Source organism: Pseudophryne corroboree, chromosome 3 (assembly GCF_028390025.1).
Source record: "Pseudophryne corroboree isolate aPseCor3 chromosome 3, aPseCor3.hap2, whole genome shotgun sequence".
NCBI lineage: Eukaryota > Metazoa > Chordata > Amphibia > Anura > Myobatrachidae > Pseudophryne > Pseudophryne corroboree.
The window spans coordinates 761,484,915-761,506,630 of NC_086446.1; the positions used below are offsets into that span (position 1 = coordinate 761,484,915).

Sequence of the window (21,716 nt, forward strand, 5' to 3'; positions counted from 1 at the left end):
ATTAAATAGTGCAGAGGAGGAGAATGCCAGTAAAGAAGGGTAGAGGAGTGAAGGGAGGGGGGAAAAAAGGAGGTGGGAGGTGCTAGGAGGAGGAAAGGTGTAACGGAGGGGTGTCCGGCAAAGGAGAGGAATACAAAGTGTACCAGGAGTTCCACACCTGATGGTATTTGGACACAGTGTCATTGAGGCGGAGGTGATATATTCCATTGAGGAAACGTACCACAGTCTATTAATTAGAGCGCTCTGAGTAGGAGGTATGGTGGATTTCCACGATTTGGCAATCAGGAGTGTGGAAGCGTTAGATATATGGAAGATCAGCTTGTTCTCTGCCTTAGATGCCGAACGAAGGGGTATGTGGAGAAGGAGTATCGATGGATCCATAGGCACAGAGCAGGAGGTAACATTTGCCATAAGGGTCACTGCCACATTCCAGAACTGTTGGATCACCGGACATTCCCACAAAATATGGAAAAAGGTGCCCACCATGCCACAGCCTCGCCAACACTGGGCTGAGGAGTGTGGGTATATACGATGAAGTTTGTCAGGGGTCAAATACCAACGTGTTTCCCTGATGCCGACACTAATGGAGGTTTTAGCAATCCGGTGTCGGATATGAGACCATTCCTCGTCATCAAACTGTGTGCCAAGGTTGTGTTCCCAGGCAGTTTCGAAAGATTCTTTGTGAGGGGATTTGGGGGATAGAATAGAATGGTACAGCATAGAGATGGCGCCGCTACAGCCAACCGAGTATAGACATTGGCGTTCAAAAAGAGAAGGTTGGCGAAAGGGTTTAGAGTTGAGGTAAGTATGTACAAAATGGTGGATCTGCAGGTAAGAGTAGTGCAATGCAGCGGGGAGGTGGTATCGTTCTTGAAAACCTGCAAAAGTGGATGGAGCCGAGTGCCCAGCAATGTGCATAAAGCGAGTGATTCCGGCCGCTAGCCAAGGGGCAGCCCATTTATCAGAAAACCCTGGCGGGAATAGGGGGTGTCTCCAAAGAGATATTTAATGGGAGGGGGAAGTCGTGAGGGAAAAACGCTTGTTAATCATGTCCCACGTCGTCAGGATAAAATGGATAGAGGGATAGGTGTAGGCCGAGGCTGGTCTGTGAATATGGGGCAGCCATGGGAGAGAGTCTACACTAAGATCTGGAGATAACGCGTTTTCAATGTCGACCCACTTTTTCAGTCCGGGAGGGGAATGCCATGAGATAATGTGGCTCAACTGTGTAGCCTAGCAATAGTTTTGCAGTAGTGGGAGGCCTAAACCGCCATTGTCTGTGGATTTGGACAGTACCAGGCGGCTTAATCTCGGTTTTTTGCCTGCCCATATAAATTTCCCAAACAGGGCTTGTAGAGATTGGAGAACATGTGCTGGAACCCTAATCGGGAGTGTTTGGAATAGGAACAATAATTTAGGAAGGGCATTCATTTTTACTACATTGAGCCTTCCAATCCAAGATATAAAGGGATTTCCAGGTTGATATATCTTGTTGAAGCCGTCTGAGGAGGGGGGCATAATTGGCATGGTATAAATGGGAGTATTGCTTGGTGACATATATACCCAAGTAATGGATCTGGGCGGGTCGCCATTGAAAAGTAAAAGCAGTTTCCAAGTTCAGTCGTGTTTGGCGTGGGATGTGAAGGGATAGCGCCTCGGATTTCCCCTCATTGATTTTGTAACCCGAGAGGGAACCGAATCTGCGTATTTCACGTAGCATGGGGGGGAGAGAGACAGTGGGGTTAGTCAGGGTAAAGAGTATGTCATCTGCAAATAATGATATTTTATATTGTTGGCCACCCAGAGAAACTCCGGAGATTATGTTATTGGCTGTAATTTGTGCAGCTAATGGCTCAATACAGAGCGCGAAGAGTAGAGGGGAGAGGGGGCATCCGTGCCTAGTACCATTATTCAGTTTAAAGAGTGCTGAACAAATACCATTGGACGTGACAACTGAAGAGGGGTTGTGGTATAAGGTCCGGACAGCGTGAAGAAAACGGCCATTAAGGCCAAAAGCTTCAAAAGTATGGAACAGAAAAGGCCAAGAGACCCGGTCAAATGCCTTTTCGGCATCCATTGTCAGGGCCACCGAGGGTAGTTTAAACTGATTAATATGTTGGATTAGATCGATGGTTCTACACGTATTATCTAGTCCTTGGCGATGAGGAACAAAGCCCACTTGGTCCGGGTCTATCAGGGTTGGTAATATCGCGTTGAGTCTAGTGGCCAAGATTTTGGCGAATAGTTTGAGGTCAGTGTTCAGGAGGGAAATGGGCCAATAGTTAGAACATATAGTGTGATCTTTGTCTGGTTTAGGGATGACAATAATTTTAGATTTTGTGCATTTAGGGCGAAAATAGGATCCATCCAGTACGGAGTTGAACAGTGTGACAAGACGGGGAACTAAGAGGGTTGCAAAGGATTTATAGTAAATCATGGGAAAACCGTCCAGGCCGGGGGCTTTAGATGGTTTTTGAGATTTAAGGGCTTGTGTAATTTCCTCCTCGGAAATATCACAGTGTGTAATTATTATATATACAGTATTTCTGACTCATTTGTGCAATGCTGTTGCTGTACCCCACTTCGTGTTGATAGAAACGGAGGACAAACAATTGAAAGATCAGGAACCATTAACTACTACTAGTGCTGAAGCTGTTACCACTAGTCATGACATTGACACTGCATGTCCGTCAACGTTATCTGCTAAGGCCGATGCCCAATGGCGTAGAGGGCATGTAAAATCAAAGAAGCAATATTTTACAGCGATAAATTAAAAATTAAAAAGTGGCAAAGAAAGGCAAGAGGGACGGTTGGACAGAATAGGGTTGAAGGAGTAAGTTGTAAGGTGAAATGAAAAGGTTATTGCATACATATATGAATGCAGGATGAACTCGGAATCCCAGCGGTGGAACACTGACCGCCGGCTTCCCAAAGGTAAGAATCGGGGTCACTTTGGGGGTTAGGGCCAAAGGGGGGGGGGGTATGGTTAGGCACTAGGGATGGGTGTAGCCATAGCCACCACTCCCCGTCTCTTAGTCCTAGCCTCCACCCTGGTGACTTAGCCCTAGCTGTCACCACAGGTGGGTTATTATGGGGGACAGGGGTTAGGGTTAGTCATTCTCATGGACAGGATGCCTGTATTGTCATCTCAAGCACTGGTAACCTGTATCACGCCTATAATACATTGGGCCGGATGTAATAGCTTGGCAGACGGACTTGAGCTCCAGAACTTTTTCCAAATCAGGTTGGTTGGTTTTGCCTGCTTTAAAAAACAAAACAAAAAAAGTACGAGTTCCCTGGCCGTCTCGCAAGCCATTACATCTGGACCATTAACGTATATTTTCCTTTTTTAGTGTGTGTGTGTGTGTGTGTGTGTGTGTGTGTGTGTGTGTGTGTGTGTTGGGAGGTCACACTACAATTCTGTGCAAATGTAGATCAATAAATGAGGAACAACTGTCTGTAGGCTCCAAATTACCAATAAAATAAAAGCAGCATGCCAATTCCCCTGCGATTACAGGCATTTGCACGCCTGCGGTCAATAATCCTGATGCAGCCCAACTGGATCTGTAAGATTATGCTGTCACCATGAAAAACTGTTAAATGACATGAGTAACCTTGCATAAAATGGGACAATCCTTCTGAAGGCAAACATTCCCCAGTGTGACGGGTCTTACATAGGACATCAGCTAATATGAGACATTAACAATGGTCACAGGTGGAACTTACATTGTCAGTGTTGTAAGAGCAAATACCATCAGGATTCATGTTGCTGGTTTTTCCTAGATAATAATTAATTGGTGGCCTGCACACTCGGACTGTGACTTTTCCCAGGACACGCTGACCATAAGTGTGTCTAGGAAAAATGAGCACAAAATAAAAGGATTAGCATACTGTACAACAAAAGCTTGTCTAGGTTTTATGAACATTGTGTGCCAAGTGGTGCAATATACTAGAGAAGCAGTCCAAAAATATATTGTCTCACACCAAAACCAACCCACAGCTGTATGTTTACCTGTACCCAATCCACACCTGGCAGTTAGGTTTCTAACACAGTAACCCATGCTCACCCTGGTGCCGTGGAGACCCTGGTGTCATCTGAGCATCTCCTGGTCTCCTATCTCCCTCTGCAGACCGAATTCCTTCTGAAATAGCTTCTTCCTCAATAAACTAATGATTTATATGTGTGCGCTCTGACCACATTTACCGTGTCCCCATAACTGCTTATCTGTTTTTGAAATCCCAGTGGTTATCCCTAATGCCACACATTGGTGGCCCCGATAGCCCATGGAGGGAAAGATGCAGGAAAGAATCAGCCAATTGGCTAGAGCAGTAGTTCTCAAATTTGGTCCTCGGGACCCCAAACTGTTCAGGTTTTTTAGCAGGTGCACAGGTGTACTCATTACTCACTGACACATTTTAAAAGATCCACAGGTGGAGCAAATTATTTCACTTGTGATTGTATGAAGGGACCTGGAAAACATGCATTGTTTGGTGTCCTGAGGACCCAGTTTGAGAACCTATGGGCTAGAGCTTGTTTTACTCCTGCACCACTTCAGAGTCAAGGGTCTCCCAGAAGAGAATACGATTTAGAGATCTTAGCCAAATCCAACTTTATAATAAACTGGAAATCTTTGAGCACCCACATTTCCACTCTAGATCACTTACTTGGCAGTTACTTTGTATGGCATATGCTTGTCCAGTATGGCTATAGAACTTGGAACATCTGTGTTCACACTAATTTTAGGCAACACTGGAACACAATCATGTGAAAATGTTAGTATCTTGTAAAAAAAAAAGCATTAAATCAGTTTTCAGAAGGGGGTGAGGTTCATGACAAATCTGAACAGATCTACAGTATTTTAGGACAACTGTCAATAGGTTGACATGACAATGTTCGACACAAGTTCTTTCATTTCCTGGGGTCAAATCTTGTACGTTTGGTAATATGTGACCACCATAAGTGCCATTGTAGTGAGTACAAACAATAAAACTTTACTATATTTTTATTTTTCTGTTTTTTTAACTTGCAGTTCGCAGATCACTACATGGAATCACAGGGCTTATAGATGCACGTGAACACAGTGCACCAAACCATACAATTTACAGCAGAGTATAGCGCAGCATACAGCAGCACATCCCTTTACACTGTGACTAGAGCACAGCTCCCTGTAAGTCTGGACACAGCGCAGTTAAATACAGCAGCATACATAACGCAGCTACTGTGCCTCCTATACACACTGGCTATTCAGCACAGTACCTTGTGAGATAATAATAATAATAATAATAATAATAATACAGAGTCAACACAGCATACAGCAGCGTGCAGTGATGCCCGGCGCTACCTGCTCAGCGAAGGGATGCAAAGCAGAGATGGGCCAAGCTGGAGAGGTGCTCTCCCTGCTCTGCATCTCTGCTGCTGCGCCTGTCTCCCCTGCAGCTGCTGCACCTGTCATTGTTAGGCAGTGGCTCCGGCAGCATGAAAAGCCTACTCCCACCTCCCCTGTGACAGCAGCTGAGTGCAGGTCCTGAGGAGAAGGCGGAGCTACACCGGAGCGAGGGGCGGGTTACACGGGATGGAGGGGGCAGAGCTACACAGGATTAGGATGCTGTAAGTGTACAGAGGAAGACAAAACAGTGGCAGCCAGCCAAACTTAGGTAAATGGAGGGTGAGAGAGAAATATGTGTGTGTGTGTGTGTGTGTGTGTGTGTGTGTGTTGTGTCCATGTAGGGTGGGTGTGTGTGTGTGTGTGTGTGTGTGTGTGTGTGTGTGCACGCATTACAAACACTACTACTGGGGGGGCATTACGTATAAGGATGCTTCTTCTGGGGAGCATTATGTATAAGGATGCTACTACTGGGGGCATTATGTGTAAGGATGTTACTACTGGGGGGCATTATGTATAAGGATGCTACTACTGGAGAGCATTATGTACAAGGATGCTACTACTGGGGGGCATTATATATAAGGATGCTACTACTGGAGAGCATTATGTATAAGGATGCTACTACTGGGGGGCATTATGTATAAGGATGCTACTACTGGGGGGCATTATGTATAAGGATGCTACTACTGGAGAGCATTATGTATAAGGATGCTACTACTGGGGGGCATTATGTATAAGGATGCTACTACTGGAGAGCATTATGTATAAGGATGCTACTACTGGGGGGCATTATGTATAAGGATGCTACTACTGGGGGGCATTATGTATAAGGATGCTACTACTGGGGGCATTATGTATAAGGATGTTACTACTGAGGGGCATTATGTATAAGGATGTTACTACTGGGGGGCATTATGTATAAGGATGTTACTACTGGGGGGCATTATGTATAAGGATGCTACTACTGGGGGGCATTATGTATAAGGATGCTACTACTGGGGGGCATTATGTATAAGGATGCTACTACTTGGGGGCATTATGTATATGGATGCTACTACTGGGGGGCATTATGTATAAGGATGTTACTACTGGGGGGCATTATGTATAAGGATGCTACTACTGGGGGGCATTATGTATAAGGATGCTACTACTGGTGGGCATTATGTATAAGGATGCTACTACTGGGGGGCATTATGTATATGGATGCTACTACTGGGGGGCATTATGTATAAGGATGCTACTACTGGAGAGCATTATGTATATGGATGCTACTACTGGGGGGCATTATGTATAAGGGTGTACTACTTGGGGCATTATGTATAAGGATGCTATTACTGGGGGGAATTATGTATTAGGACACTACTACTGGGGTGCATTATGTATTAGGGTGCTACTACTGGGGGGCATTATGTATTAGGATGATACTACTGGGGGCATTATGTATAAGCAGCATGTCTGTGGGAATTATGTATAAGGACGCTACCACTAGGTGGCATTATGTACTGTATAAGGATGCTACTACTGGGGGGCATTATGTATTAGGGTGCTACTACTGGGGGGCATTATGTATTAGGGTGCTACTACTGGGGGGCATTATGTACTGTATAAGGATGCTACTACTGGGGGGCATTATGTATTAGGGTGCTACTACTGGGGGGCACTATGTATTAGGGTGCTACTACTGGGGGGCACTATGTATAAGGATGCTACTACTGGGGGTATTATGTATAAGGATGCTACTACGGAGTTGCATTATGTATAAGCAGCATGTCTGTGGGAATTATGTATAAAGACGCTACCAGTGTGGACATTATGTATAAGGATGCTACAACTGGGTGGCATTATGTATAAGCTGCACTTCTGTGGGCATTATGTATAAGGATGCTACTACTGTGGGCATTATGTATAAGCGGCACTGCAACACTTCTCTGGGCATTATGTGTAAGGACGCTACTACTGTGGGGCATTATGTATAAAAATGCTACTACTGGGGTCATAGCATACAAGCTGCACTTCTGTGGGCATTCTGTATAAGGCTGATATTACTGGTGCACTGTGTGTATAAATGGCATATTGGGGGCATTATATATAAGAGGCACTACCACTATCAGCATTAGGTGTATAAGCGGCGCTACTACTGTGGGCATTATGTATAAGCAGCACTACTACTGGGGGCATTATGTGTATAAGCGGCACTACTACTATGGGCATTCTGTGTATAAGTGGCACTATTACCATGGGCATTATGTATAAGCAGCACTACTACTAGGGGGCATTATGTGTATAAGGGGCACTACTACTATGGGCACTATGAATATAAATGGCATACTGCGAGCATTATGTATAAGGGGTGCTACTACTGTAGGTATTATGTGTAAAAGCAGCATTACTACTGAGGGCATTGTGTGTATAAGTGGCACTACTGCTATGGGCAATATACAGTATATATTAATGGCACTACTGTGAGCATTATGTGAATGAGCAGCACTAATTGTAATTCCTCTATATAATTTCTATAGAGGAATAAGGTTGCATCCCTAAATTGAACGGGCTGATAGATTAACCCCTTGTTGAGGGATTTTAGACCACTGGAAGATCTACATAAGACCCACATAGCCAATTTAGAGAGACCCCTGATGAAGTCATTGATGACGAAATGCGTTGGATGACATCTTTACAGGAAACATAATGTTCTAGAGAACCATAAGGCAGATTGAGAGAGGGAAAGTTCCATCCCAACTGTATTGTTATGAATGTCTAAACACTTTTTAATAAATTGTTATATATTTTTTAATGGAAATTTGATTGTACTCAATGATTACGTTTTAAAGTAGAGAACTGCCAATTCTATTACCACTATAAATACCCCTAAAAAGGTCTAAATTACTAAGACTAGGTGCCCCTTGAGATTTTTTTCCTATATATATATATATATATATATATATATATATATATATCTCGCACCTTGACTGCCCTCATGGCTCTATTACTGTCTCCATGATAAAATATCTATTAAGGCTATTGATGGCACTCAAATATCACCTCTCAACCAAATGAAGTTTTGAGCCGCTCTATGCTATCCATTACAATCCGGTTACTACAGATTTGTGATCAATAGATTTACAGTATGTTGGCAGACATGAACAGGATATTGAATATACAGTAAGCCAGGGTTGTCGGTTCAGGTTTAATGGTTTTAGGATTTCTGCAGTAATGATCCTCCATCACTATTGTCATCTGATGTAATTATTATTCAAATTGCTAAGGGTCCTCTGTTCAGCGCTGGCAGTAGCTTTGTGTCAACAAAGGAATAAAAAAGGAAGGCTCTTGTGTGGGCGCACTCTTAATTAGTTGAAATAAAGTTCAAATAGTTTTAATTATACATGGTAGTTAATAAAATATAACTTTTAATGGATATACATTAAAAAGAGTATCTCATGATTACCCATTAGACAAAATAGGATCCAACAACTAAATGTGATTTAAAATGCATATTAAATTGAAAAGTTTTTTTGAAAGAAATTGTATTTAAAAAATGAAGGAATGTTCTGGTCCTGTCTCACAAGATGTGATAAGAAAGGATGTAGACACTTTGCTGTTCTACATCCGTTTCAGCCCGACCAGTACAGAAAATCTGTATTGTTGAGACCAGATTATGGTCAATTATCAAATATGAAAGAGCTGGACAGGTCCGGCAATGGATAGTGAGACATTACCCACTTCCCACCAGTCACCAACCAAATGCACTGTGTGGTTTGTTTATAAATAAGAGCTCAGAGGGTCTTAAATCATTGTATAAACAGAGTATGCATACAAAGGGTAGAGATAATAGAAAAGAGAATGAAATCAAGTGGTGATACTGCTGTTGGTGTCAGATAACGCACATCGCAAGGATAAAGAGTCTACTACACTGTGTATTCCCTGTGAGTCTCCCCCTCAGGTACTGACACAGCCCAACACTGTATAGCTTCCAAGATCGGACGAGATCGGGCACTGGCAGTGTGGTATGGTAGTAGACAAATAGGTGGGTTAGACGCCAATGAGAGTGCACCTGTATAACAGAGAGAATGTGACAATGGGTCACAGAAAGGTGTGGATCTGCTTTCTACATTAGGCTGGATGCAGTAGGTCCCACATAGGTGGTACTACGCTTCCAGGATCATAGATGAGAGTCCACGGAAGGAAAAGAGTCAGGAATAGAAATAGAAGGCATAAATGATTGAATGCGAAGTGCCCTGCTAACAAATATTTGCTGACGTCAAGAATAGATGCAAGAAATATTACATATTAAATATGAACAAAATAAATGAAATGACTCAAAATAACTCAGCAATAAGGGATTATGCCGTATTCCCAGATTAATTAAAAATAATAATAATAGCCAGAAAAGCTGGTGGAAATATCCCCTAAGTAATTATGTGCATACAAGGTAATGCTGCTGACACAAGAGGAACAATAAATAGCATATATATACCAATAAATTGAACATGTCTTATCACATTGGTCAATGAGAAGGAATCCACCAGTAGAATCAAGATACTGGTGCAAATGCTAATCACAGGTGAGTAATGCTCAATATTGCCAACACAGGCTCTGCCTGTGTAAATGACCTGTGTAAAAAGTGCAGCAGGAATGCCCTCAGGTAGCGTGGTTAGTAAATAGTCATGTGCATACAAGGGAATGCTGTTGTCACAGGAGGAACAATAATTAGCATACATGTACCAATGAATTGAACATGTAATATCACATTGGTCAAATGAGAAGGAATACACCAGTAGAATCAGGACGCTGGTGCATATGCTAATCAAAAGTAAGTAGTGCTCAACATTACCAACACAGGCTCTGCCTGTGTAAATAACCTGTGTAGAAACAACAGCAGGAATGCCCTCAGGTGGCGTGGTTGGTGCCGGTGGACCCGCTGGCTAGGAAAACGCGTTTCACCCCGCAGGGCTTGTTCACTTCCTGGAGGTGCGGGTAGGGACTAGGGGCAGTATAAAAATACCTAACAGTGCGGCGCTTGCCAATCAGCGCCGTCACGTCACAGGTGGGGGCGGGGAGGGCGTGTGCGTAACCATGCCTCCAATAGGTCATAGCCGCATGTGTCAGCGGCTGTTTCCTCAGTGATTGGGCCGCTGATCTGGGCCACTGTATGGATAAGGAAGTGTGCTTAGACGGGACTGATGGGTAATGTGACGCTGGAGGTGGAGTGGCCATATTGGAGAGGGGCGATTTGCCCATGGTGCGGGATACCAGAGAGCTGAGCTCAATGCAATTTAGAATAATCGAGTCTGTGCCACATAGTACACGAAATAAGTGCAAATGAAATACATAAAGGTGATAAAGACCCGGCCGCTGTTCTCAACGGCTTATTAGGGGGCTGGGCTGAAGTATGGGGAATGGGAAAGTGGTATGCAAAATATGGAAGGGGCCATATTGGTAAAGGGCAGATTTTCCCAGTTTAAACAGAAGGAAGAGGATATAAGCTGCAATGGGGAACTAAATAAAGGGCTAAGGAATGAGACATTGGAGCCTATGTAAAATAGGTAATATTGGACATAAAAAACATAAAATAATCATGAAAAAAACAAGCATGAAAAAAACATGAAAAAAACACACATAAACAAAACACATGAAAAAACGTGAAAGAGACATGAAAAACCATGGAAGAGACAGTAGTAGGGAATGATAATACAGATGGACGTGAATATTTTAAAGGTTTGGGTTAAGGGCATGTGTTAAAAATGGAAAGGTGGGTGAATCGACGTGGTTATAGAGATGTGAGAAAGAGGGGAAAAATGGCAATAGGTGGGGGTGATGGTTAGGTGTGGAGATGGAATAGCTTGTGATACACTGAAAAATAAAATAAAAAAAGAGAAAGGAAAAGGAAAGAAAAAGAAAGAGGAAATGGGAAATGGATGCGAGTGATGAATGTGGATTGGAAAATAAATAGTGAAAAAAATGGACATGAATTGAGTGGATTGAGAATGAGGTAAATGTGTGATGTGCTAGCAAGTAAACGTGGTGAAAAAGTGAAGAATGTGCATGCGGTCAAATGTAATGGCATGCAGCAGTGTGTAGTTGCACTGAGTCCATGTACACATACATGCACGTGAGCCGTATGGGTGTCACCCTGGACTCGTGTTGGGAGATGGGCTGGGAATATTAGGTGAGTGATAGTGTCAAAGGGAAGAAGGGGGAGAGGTGGGGAATGGTGTGCATTATGGGTGAGAGTAATAAATTAATTGCCGGTCCCATGAAGGAACAAATGCTAATGCAGGTGACAGTAGCAGTGTATGACACATGGATGGGGTGAGGGAGAAAAGGGGCATGAAAAGGATATGGGGAAGGGAGGAAGAGGGGGGGTTTGGTGGGAAAAGGGAGGTTGTGGAGTGGGGAAGGGAAAGGGGGGAGAGAAAGGGGGGGGGGAGGAGAGAATGAAAACGGGAGGAGATGGCAATGGGGAGAGAAAGGGTGAGGGACTAGGAGGTAGGAAAAGAAAAAGAATGGTGGAAACATGTAAAGATGATGGGGGATGGGGAGCAAGGGGAGAAAGAATTCAGGTAAAATTGCAATGCATTAATTAGGCAAATGAGACAACCTCATAAAAAGGCGCCATAGTTGATGTTTTCATTGAGTCCGGATGGTTTAAGGCTACCCAGTCGGAAGATCCACTCACTCTCCCTTTTCAATAATTCTTTGGTGATATCGCCACCTCGTACCCCCAGATGAATGCGATCAAGACCAAACACTTTTAGTTCTTTTGTTGATCCTTTATGGGCAAGGTGAAAGTGTCTGGCAACCGAGGTAAGTTGTTTCAAAGGTCTTGCTGGGCATTCCGGATATTGCTCATATGTTCCAGGACCCTTTCTTTCAATTTCCGAGTGGTCATGCCAATGTATTTTAACTCGCAGCTACAGGTTATGCATTAGATAACTGCCTGTGTGTTGCAGTTGAAAAAGTGTTGTATTTTAATCGTTTGTCCATATCTGTCGGTAACCATCTGTTTTTGTACCATCTGTGGGCCTGACTTACAGTGGCCACATGGAAAAGAGCCGGTTGTCGTGGGTTTCTTTGGAGGTGAGGTCAAAAGATGACTACGGACCAGTTGATCTTTGATATTTTTCGATCTGCGCCAACTCATCTGAACAGGCGTATTAACGAAAGGAAGTAGATCAGGATCAAGTTGTAATATTGGTAAGTGTTTGGATATAGCGTCCTTCAACATTTTCCATTCTGGGCAGAAGGTGCCAATAAATCTGATACTGTCCTCCTGTTTGGAAGTAGCCTTTTTCTTTCCAAAAATCAGTTTGTCCCTTGGGACCATTCTAGTTGCTGCGTGGGCTCGTTTCAATGAGCATTTGCTGTACCCCCTCGCTTGAAGACGATTGGTCAATTCCCAGCTTTTTTTGTTGAAAATGTGGTCTTCAGAGCAATTTCTTCTCAACCTTAAATATTCTCCTTTTGGGATGTTTTCAATGGTTGGTGGGAAGTGTGAACTAGTCTGGAAAAGAATACTATTCGTCGCTGTATCCTTGCGATACAGTTCGGTTGCCAAGTATCCTGTGTCTGATTTATAGATGTTGAGATCAAGAAAGGGCACTTTTTCTGAACTGATGGTATGTGTGAGCAAGATGTTAAGATCATTGGTATTCAGAATCCTGATAAAGTCCAAAAGAAGTTCTTTGTTCCCGTTCCAAATAATGAATATATCGTCGATATATCTGAGCCACAAGATAACGTGTGGTATACTTTTCATAGGTGGTATTAAAGACAAAGAAATGCTCCCACCATCCTAGAAACAGATTTGCGTATGTGGGCGCGCAAGCTGCTCCCATAGCTGTCCCCCTGACTTGCAGAAAAAACTGATCCTGAAAGACAAAATAATTATTTGCAAGAACAAAATTGAGCAGATTCAGAAGAAAAGTTGAAAACTCACTCTCCCCTCCCTGGTCCAAGAAGTATTTGACTGCTTTGAGGACATGTTGGTGATTGATACTGGTGTACAAAGCCTCTACGTCTAATCTGGCCATTAGAAAATCACTTTCAAAGTGAATGTCGTGGATTTTGCGTAGGAGGTCGGAAGTATCCTGTAGGTAAGAGGGTAAGGATAATACAAAGTCACGAAGATGTAAGTCTAGAAATCTACTCGGTTGTTCCATAGGCCCCCATTACCTGACATGATAGGTCGGGATACGTTCTTATGTATTTTAGGCAGGAGGTAAAATGTAGGTGTTCTAGGATTCACCACTGTTAGGTATTTGAATTCTTGTTGGATGATGGTGCCAAGTGTAGCTGCTTCTTGTACCATACGATTGTACTGCTGAAGGAAATCAGGAGTTGGGTTTTTGGAAAGTTTCTTGTAACAAGAAATGTTATGTAGTTGGCGATGAGCTTCAGTAGTGTACATCTCTTGTGGCCAGATAACAATGTTGCCCCCCTTGTCTGAAGGTTTAATGATAATGTCACTCCAGCTTTGTAATTCTCTTAGTGCCTGTCTTTAATTAAATCTCAAGTTTTGAGGGAATCGATGGATGCCTTTTTGTGTTTGGGCATGAATGTGATCAAATTCCTTTGAAACAAGGTTGAGGAAAGCTCTAATCTCCGGACTATTATTGTCCGGGGGAAAGAAGGAGGATTTCGGTCTACATTTGGGTCTGGATGTAGAAGTTACATTATCACTGGATTCCATTTGCAATTCTTCCAATATCTGAAGGGCGTTGAGATCTTCCGTGGTGAAATTACATTCCACTGTGGTTTCTAATTGTCTTTGTGTTTGTTTGGAAAATAATTTTTTGAGGAGAAGTTTTCTCCCAAAAAGACGCAAATCTTTCTCCCAAGAGAATCTATTGAAAGACCTTGAGGGTGAAAAGGAAAGTCCTTTCATGAGCACCGCCATGTGGTCAGGTGACAGGATCCTGTCCGATAAATTGATAATCTGTAACTGAGATGTCTGGTCTTGATCTATCGTAATGTCTTCCTCTGGCGTGCTGGATATCTGGGAGTTCTGGGTATATCCCAGTCTGAATTTCTTGGTTTTTCTCTTCTTTCCCCCTCGCCTTGTCTTCCTCGTACCTTGATGCGGCCTCTCCCTCTCTGGTCCCGGTCTAAAAAACGTGGGGAAAAATCTTCGCTCTCTTCCCGATGGTAATTGGGTGCGTCGAAGTTTTCACCAGCGGAATCACCGCTGTTGGAGGACTCGAATTCAGACAGAGTGGGATCTTCCCGAGGTTTCCTACTTCTATTGGTGGCAGGTCTAGGGTTCCATTTAAAAATGTCTCCTCGAGCAAAGTCTCTTTTGTCCCGTGTGAATTTGCCTCTTTTGCGATCAACTATATTGTGTTCATAACTGTCAATTTCTTTCTTGAACTTCTCAAAAGCTGTTTGGAAAGCCGAGTCTTTTTCCCAGGTTTCCAAGCTTTTTCCTAGGTCCACAATTTCTTTCTCTACTTGATCAATTATCAGAGTATCATGTTGAACTAATATGTGTAATAATTCATTGGAGCATTTAAGAAGGGCTGTTTCCCACTCAACCTTCAAGTTATCCGTGGCGAGTGGGAAAGACGGGAATATTTTTGGTCTTAAACCCCTTGGGACAATTTTAGGTGTTATATAGTTTTCCAAGGAAGTCACATCCCACGACAATCGGACTCTTCTCTGTAAATTCTTTTGTAATCTGGAGAAGGGAAAAAAAACTTTTCAATTTAATATGCATTTTAAATCACATTTAGTTGTTGGATCCTATTTTGTCTAATGGGTAATCATGAGATACTCTTTTTAATGTATATCCATTAAAAGTTATATTTTATTAACTACCATGTATAATTAAAACTATTTGAACTTTATTTTAACTAATTAAGAGTGCGCCCACACAAGAGCCTTCCTTTTTTCTTCCTTTGTTGACACATGTTCCTTCTGGCTCTGGGCGTGTCACAACTGAGGGCCTGAGCTGACGGGAGGCAGCCTCAGTTGTAGGGGCTGAGATGTACCGGAACCTGGGAGGTTGTATCAGACCCCTGGACATGTAAGTAACATAAATAATAACTGCCCGAAGGCGTGACCACGACAACTTGGATAAAAGTCAATGATGTTTATTATGACAACTCCGCAACACAGCAGCAGTAAAAGAAAACGTAAAAGTCAGCAAAGAATAAATACAGTTCCTGGGTACTACAGGATGGCTGGAGCCACAGGGCACTGGTAGTGTGAGATAGTTCTTATGATCTTCTAGATGGAAAGTCCTTACCAGGCCCGACTGTAGCAATGGAGATAACCCAGGATTGTGCCAGCTGGTGTTCCAGGAAAAGCTGGGTTGCTGAAGATAAAACAGCTGCTGTGGATACTGGCTGGAACCAGACTGTTGTTAGCACGGAGTGGATACTGGCTGGAACCAGTTAAATAATAAATGAACTTGGGAGCGATGAAATATGAACTGAAATGTAGAACTTGAGAACGGAGAAATAATAATACCGGTGGAGAGTGGTAAAGTGTAGAAAGGACACCGGCCCTTTAAGGGAAGCTGTACTCTGCTGGAAGCTGAGCTGGAAGCAGGTAATGTTGTAGCTGGAAACAGATGAATCCACAATGGATTGGAGAGTCAGGCTACACCGCAGGTGGAATGCTGGTGCGGGTCTCTATGGTGGAAGTCTTGAGACAGGAGCTGGAACCTGGAAGACAATCACAGGAGAGAGACAAACAGGAACTAGGTTTGACAACCAAAGCACTGACGCCTTCCTTGCTCAGGCACAGTGTATTTATACCTGCAGCAAGGAAGGGATTGGCTAGGCAATTATGCAGATTATCAATACTGAGAACAGATTGGTGGAAATGATCAGCTGACAGAATCCAAGATGGCTGCGCCCATGCAGACACTTGGAGGGAAGTTTGGTTTGTAATCCATGTGGTAAGGAAAACAGTAATGGCGGTGCCGGCCACCGGAGACAGGAGGCGCCAGGCTGACAGATGCACATCCAACCACGCGGACACAGCGGAGGCCGCGGCTGACGTAATCGCCACTCAGACACTCTGCATGCAGAAGTTCAGGGACGGCGGCGGAGGCCGCGGGAGACGCCATGCCAGGTGTAATATGGCGTTTACTGTGACAGCGTCCCAGAGTGACAGGAGAGGATACAGGAATGTACACATCAGGATAACAGATGGGATCCGGTCCTGGAGCGCTGAGCCAGCCTTAGGAGGCATCTGATGGGTAAGAAATGGCGTCCAGATACCCGGATCGTGACAGCACCCCCCCCCTTTAGGAGTGGCCCCAGGACACTTCTTTGGCTTTTGAGGAAACTTGGAATGGAATCTCCGGACCAAGGCAGGAGCATGGACATCAGAAGCATTGGTCCATGAACGTTCCTCAGGACCATAACCCTTCCAGTCAATAAGATATTGTAGTTGACCGTAACGGTGACGTGAGTCCAGGATCTTGGCCACTTCATACTCAACGCCTCGTTGAGTTTGGACTTTCGGAGTTGGAGGAAGTGAGGAATGAAACCGATTCAAGATCAGCGGTTTCAACAGGGAAACATGGAATGTCCTGGGTATTTTTAAGAAGGGAGGCAACTGGAGTCTGTAAGCAACAGGATTGATGACTTGTTCAATCTTGAAAGGACCGATATAGCGAGGTGCAAACTTCATACTGGGAACTCTTAACCTCAAATTCTTCGTGGATAACCATACCCGATCACCCACCTTGAGAGCAGGAACTGCTCGACGCTTCTTATCCGCAAACTTCTTGTACCTGAACGATGCCTTGAGCAGAGCTGATCGTACGCTCTTCCAGATATTGGCAAACTGATGCAAGGTGATATCCACTGCGGGAACAGAAGTTGCTGGAAGCGGTTGGAACTCAGGGACTTTAGGGTGGAATCCAAAGTTAGTGAAGAATGGTGTTGAAGCAGATGAAGAATGATACTGGTTGTTATGACAGAACTCGGCCCAGGGAAGTAATTGAACCCAGTCATCTTGAGAGGAGGACACATAGATGCGGAGGAAGGCCTCCAAGTCCTGATTCACCCTCTCGGTTTGACCATTGGTCTGAGGATGGTAAGCCGTGGAAAACTTTAGCTTGACTTGGAGGACTTGACATAAACTTCGCCAGAATTTGGCTGTGAATTGAACTCCTCGATCAGAGATAATTTCTTCAGGAAGACCGTGGAGTCGGAAGATCTCTTGTATGAATACTTGAGCCAACTTGGAAGCTGACGGAAGACCGGTGAGAGGAATGAAGTGTGCCATCTTGGTGAACCGGTCAACTACCACCCAGATGGTATTGAACTTGTTGCACATGGGTAAGTCTGTAATGAAATCCATCGACAAGTGGGTCCATGGTCGACGGGGAACGGATAGTGGAACCAGTTGCCCCGCAGGCGACTGGCGGGATACTTTATGTTGGGCACACTTTGGGCAAGATGCAATAAACTCCAAGACGTCCTTTTTCAGAGTTGGCCACCAATAGGACCTAGAGATAAACTCCAGGGTTTTTTGGATACCTGTATGTCCGGCAAAACGGGAAGCATGGGCCCAATGCATGAGCTTCTTCCTTAGCATCGGCTTCACAAAACTTTTCCCTGATGGGGGCGTAGAGTCCATCCCTACCGTGGAGAATGCCAACGGACTTATAATAGGATGCTTGTCTGAAGACTCTGACTCATTTTCTTGCTCCCATGAGCGGGAAAGGGCATCGGCCTTGCGATTCTGAGAGCCCGGACAGAACTGGAGTTTAAAATCGAACCTGGAAAAGAAAAGTGCCCATCTGGCCTGACGAGGGTTGAGACATTGTGCGCCTTTCAAATATAGAAGGTTCTTGTGGTCTGTAAGGATGGTGATTGAATGAGGAGCTCCCTCCAACAGATATCTCCACTCCTCTAGAGCGAGCTTGATGGCTAGCAACTCCTGGTCGCCAATGGCATAGTTGCGCTCCGCTGGGGAGAACTTCCGTGAGAAGAAACTGCAAGGATGTAAATGGCCATCTTTAGCCCTCTGAGATAACACCGCTCCTACTCCAACGGAGGAGGCATCCACCTCTAGGATGAAAGGAGAGTCGATGTCAGGCTGTTTCAGGACAGGCGCAGAGATGAACCTCTGTTTTAAAAGATGAAAAGCTTGCATGGCTTCTACAGACCACTTGGACGGGTTAGCACCCTTCTTGGTGAAAGCAGTAATAGGCGCCACAATGGTGGAAAAGTCTCGTATAAACTTTCGGTAATAATTGGCGAACCCTAAGAACCTCTGGACCCCTTTGAGGGTTAAGGGTACCGGCCAATTCTGAATTGCTTGTAGTTTCTCAGGATCCATCTCTAGTCCGGAACCGGACACAATGTACCCTAGAAACGGAATGGACTTGACTTCAAAGACGCATTTCTCTAATTTGCAATAGAGATGATTGACACGGAGACGGGACAGAACCTCCTTTACCCAAAAACGATGTTCCTCTAAATTGTTGGCAAAAATGAGGATATCATCTAGATAGACCACGACATGACGGTATAGAATGTCTCTGAAGATCTCATTGACGAAATGCTGGAAGACAGCTGGAGCATTGCTCAATCCGAAGGGCATGACGAGGTACTCATAATGTCCGTCACGGGTGTTAAATGCGGTCTTCCACTCGTCACCCTCACGGATCCGGATGAGATTGTATGCACCTCGCAAGTCCAGCTTTGTAAAGATGGTAGCTCCGCTAACTCTGTCAAAGAGCTCAGTAATCAGGGGTAAAGGATAACGGTTCTTGATGGTAATGTCGTTCAAACCTCTGTAGTCGATGCACGGCCGCAGACCACCATCTTTCTTTTTTACAAAAAGAAGCCTGCGCCGGCTGGAGAAGAAGTAGGTCGAATGAACCCCTTTGCTAGGTTCTCTTTAATATATTCCTCCATAGAATGCGTCTCAGGCAGAGACAACGGATAAGTTCGGCCTCGAGGTGGAACCTTCCCTGGAACGAGATCAATCGGACAGTCCCATTCTCTATGAGGAGGAAGGATATCAGCAGAAGCTTTACTGAACACATCCGTGAAATCTTGATATGGAGGAGGTGGAACATCAGACGACCTGGGGGAGGAAGAACAGACAGGCAATACTTTAAACAAACATGTCTCAGCACAGGAGGAACCCCATGCCAGGATTTGCGTAGTCGTCCAATCAATTGTAGGATTGTGAAGACGGAGCCATGGAAGGCCCAGGGCCACAGGATGTGTGGCTCTTGGAATCACTAAAAAAGAAATAAGTTCGGAATGAAGAACTCCCACTCTCAGACGAACTGGTAGAGTCCTTAAAGAAATAACTGCATCAAAAATTTTGCTGCCATCCACGGCAGTTAAAGAAATGGACGAAGGAAGTCTCTCGGTGGGTAGGGACCACCGTTTAACATAGGCTTCGGTAATAAAGTTCCCAGCTGCTCCGGAATCAAGGAGGGCAATGACGTTCCGATAACGTTGAGCAACTTGAAGCGAGACTGGGAGATTACAATCTTGAGAAGATGGAGAGGAGATCATTACTCCTAGCCGGCCCTCTCCTTGGCGAGCTAGGATTTGGAGTTTCCCGGACGTTTGGGACAGGCATTAATGGTGTGAGACGGAGCTGCACAATAGAGACAGAGAAACTCGGAGAGACGTCTTCGGCGCTCAGCAGGAGTTAAACGGGAACGACCAAGTTGCATGGGCTCATCTTTAGATGGTGACAGTTGACGAGGAGGAGGAGCAGAAGATTTTGGAGCAGATGATCTTCCACGCTCAGTTGCTCTCTCTCTGAAACGTAAATCAACTTTCGTGCAGAGTGAGATTAGCTCATCTAACTTAGAAGGTAAGTCTCTGGTAGCTAACTCATCTTTAATACGCTCAGATAAGCCATGCCAGAATGCAGCATACAGGGCCTCGTCGTTCCATGCCAGTTCGGACGCCAGGATCTGGAACTGTATCAGATATTGTCCTACAGTACGTGACCCCTGGCGTAAACGGAGAATCTCGGATGAAGCTGAGGTTACCCGGCCTGGCTCGTCGAAGATGCGCCTGAATGTTGACACGAAGGCAGTGTAGGAAGATAGCAGGGTGTCGGACCTCTCCCATAACGGTGATGCCCAATCAAGGGCTGAGCCACTGAGAAGAGAAATAATGTAGGCAATTTTTGTACGGTCACTGGGAAAATTGCCAGGTTGTAGCTCAAACTGAATCTCACACTGGTTGAGAAATCCCCTGCAGAATCTTGGAGATCCGTCAAATTTTGCTGGCGTTGGAAGATGAAGACGTGGAGCAGAAATGGGTAAGGTGGGTGGGGTTATAGCTGGAGTCACTGTGGTTGACGCACCAGACGCGCCTGATCCACGGAGAGTTGTCTGAATCCCATCCAGCCGAGTAGAGAGATCCTGGAGACAGCGGATGATGTGGCCCTGTGCAGCCTCCTGATGTTCTAGTCGGGCTGCCAGTTCTTGCATCGGCCTGGCCGCTTGATCCTGGTCTCCGGCTGGATTCATTAGGTCAGTGCTTACTGTCACAACTGAGGGCCTGAGCTGACGGGAGGCAGCCTCAGTTGTAGGGGCTGAGATGTACCGGAACCTGGGAGGTTGTATCAGACCCCTGGACATGTAAGTAACATAAATAATAACTGCCCGAAGGCGTGACCACGACAACTTGGATAAAAGTCAATGGTGTTTATTATGACAACTCCGCAACACAGCAGCAGTAAAAGAAAACGTAAAAGTCAGCAAAGAATAAATACAGTTCCTGGGTACTACAGGATGGCTGGAGCCACAGGGCACTGGTAGTGTGAGATAGTTCTTATGATCTTCTAGATGGAAAGTCCTTACCAGGCCCGACTGTAGCAATGGAGATAACCCAGGATTGTGCCAGCTGGTGTTCCAGGAAAAGCTGGGTTGCTGAAGATAAAACAGCTGCTGTGGATACTGGCTGGAACCAGACTGTTGTTAGCACGGAGTGGATACTGGCTGGAACCAGTTAAATAATAAATGAACTTGGGAGCGATGAAATATGAACTGAAATGTAGAACTTGAGAACGGAGAAATAATAATACCGGTGGAGAGTGGTAAAGTGTAGAAAGGACACCGGCCCTTTAAGGGAAGCTGTACTCTGCTGGAAGCTGAGCTGGAAGCAGGTAATGTTGTAGCTGGAAACAGATGAATCCACAATGGATTGGAGAGTCAGGCTACACCGCAGGTGGAATGCTGGTGCGGGTCTCTATGGTGGAAGTCTTGAGACAGGAGCTGGAACCTGGAAGACAATCACAGGAGAGAGACAAACAGGAACTAGGTTTGACAACCAAAGCACTGACGCCTTCCTTGCTCAGGCACAGTGTATTTATACCTGCAGCAAGGAAGGG

The 21,716-nt window shown here is 44.7% G+C and overlaps 1 protein-coding gene and 1 pseudogene across 5 annotated transcripts in view; both read right to left on the reverse strand.

Annotated features, from left to right (window-relative positions):
* LOC135056795 (alpha-2-macroglobulin-like) overlaps positions 1-21,716 on the reverse strand; it is a 325,812-nt gene that overhangs the window by 240,474 nt on the left and 63,622 nt on the right. For all 5 annotated transcript variants that reach the window (XM_063962392.1, XM_063962390.1, XM_063962389.1 and 2 more), the window contains exons 7-8: positions 4,666-4,750; positions 3,727-3,853 (exon numbers count right to left, since the gene is read on the reverse strand). In XM_063962392.1, the coding sequence (XP_063818462.1) occupies positions 3,727-3,853; positions 4,666-4,750 (212 nt within the window). The remainder of the gene's footprint in view (positions 1-3,726; positions 3,854-4,665; positions 4,751-21,716) is intronic.
* Positions 9,284-9,402, reverse strand: LOC134897386 (5S ribosomal RNA; annotated as a pseudogene).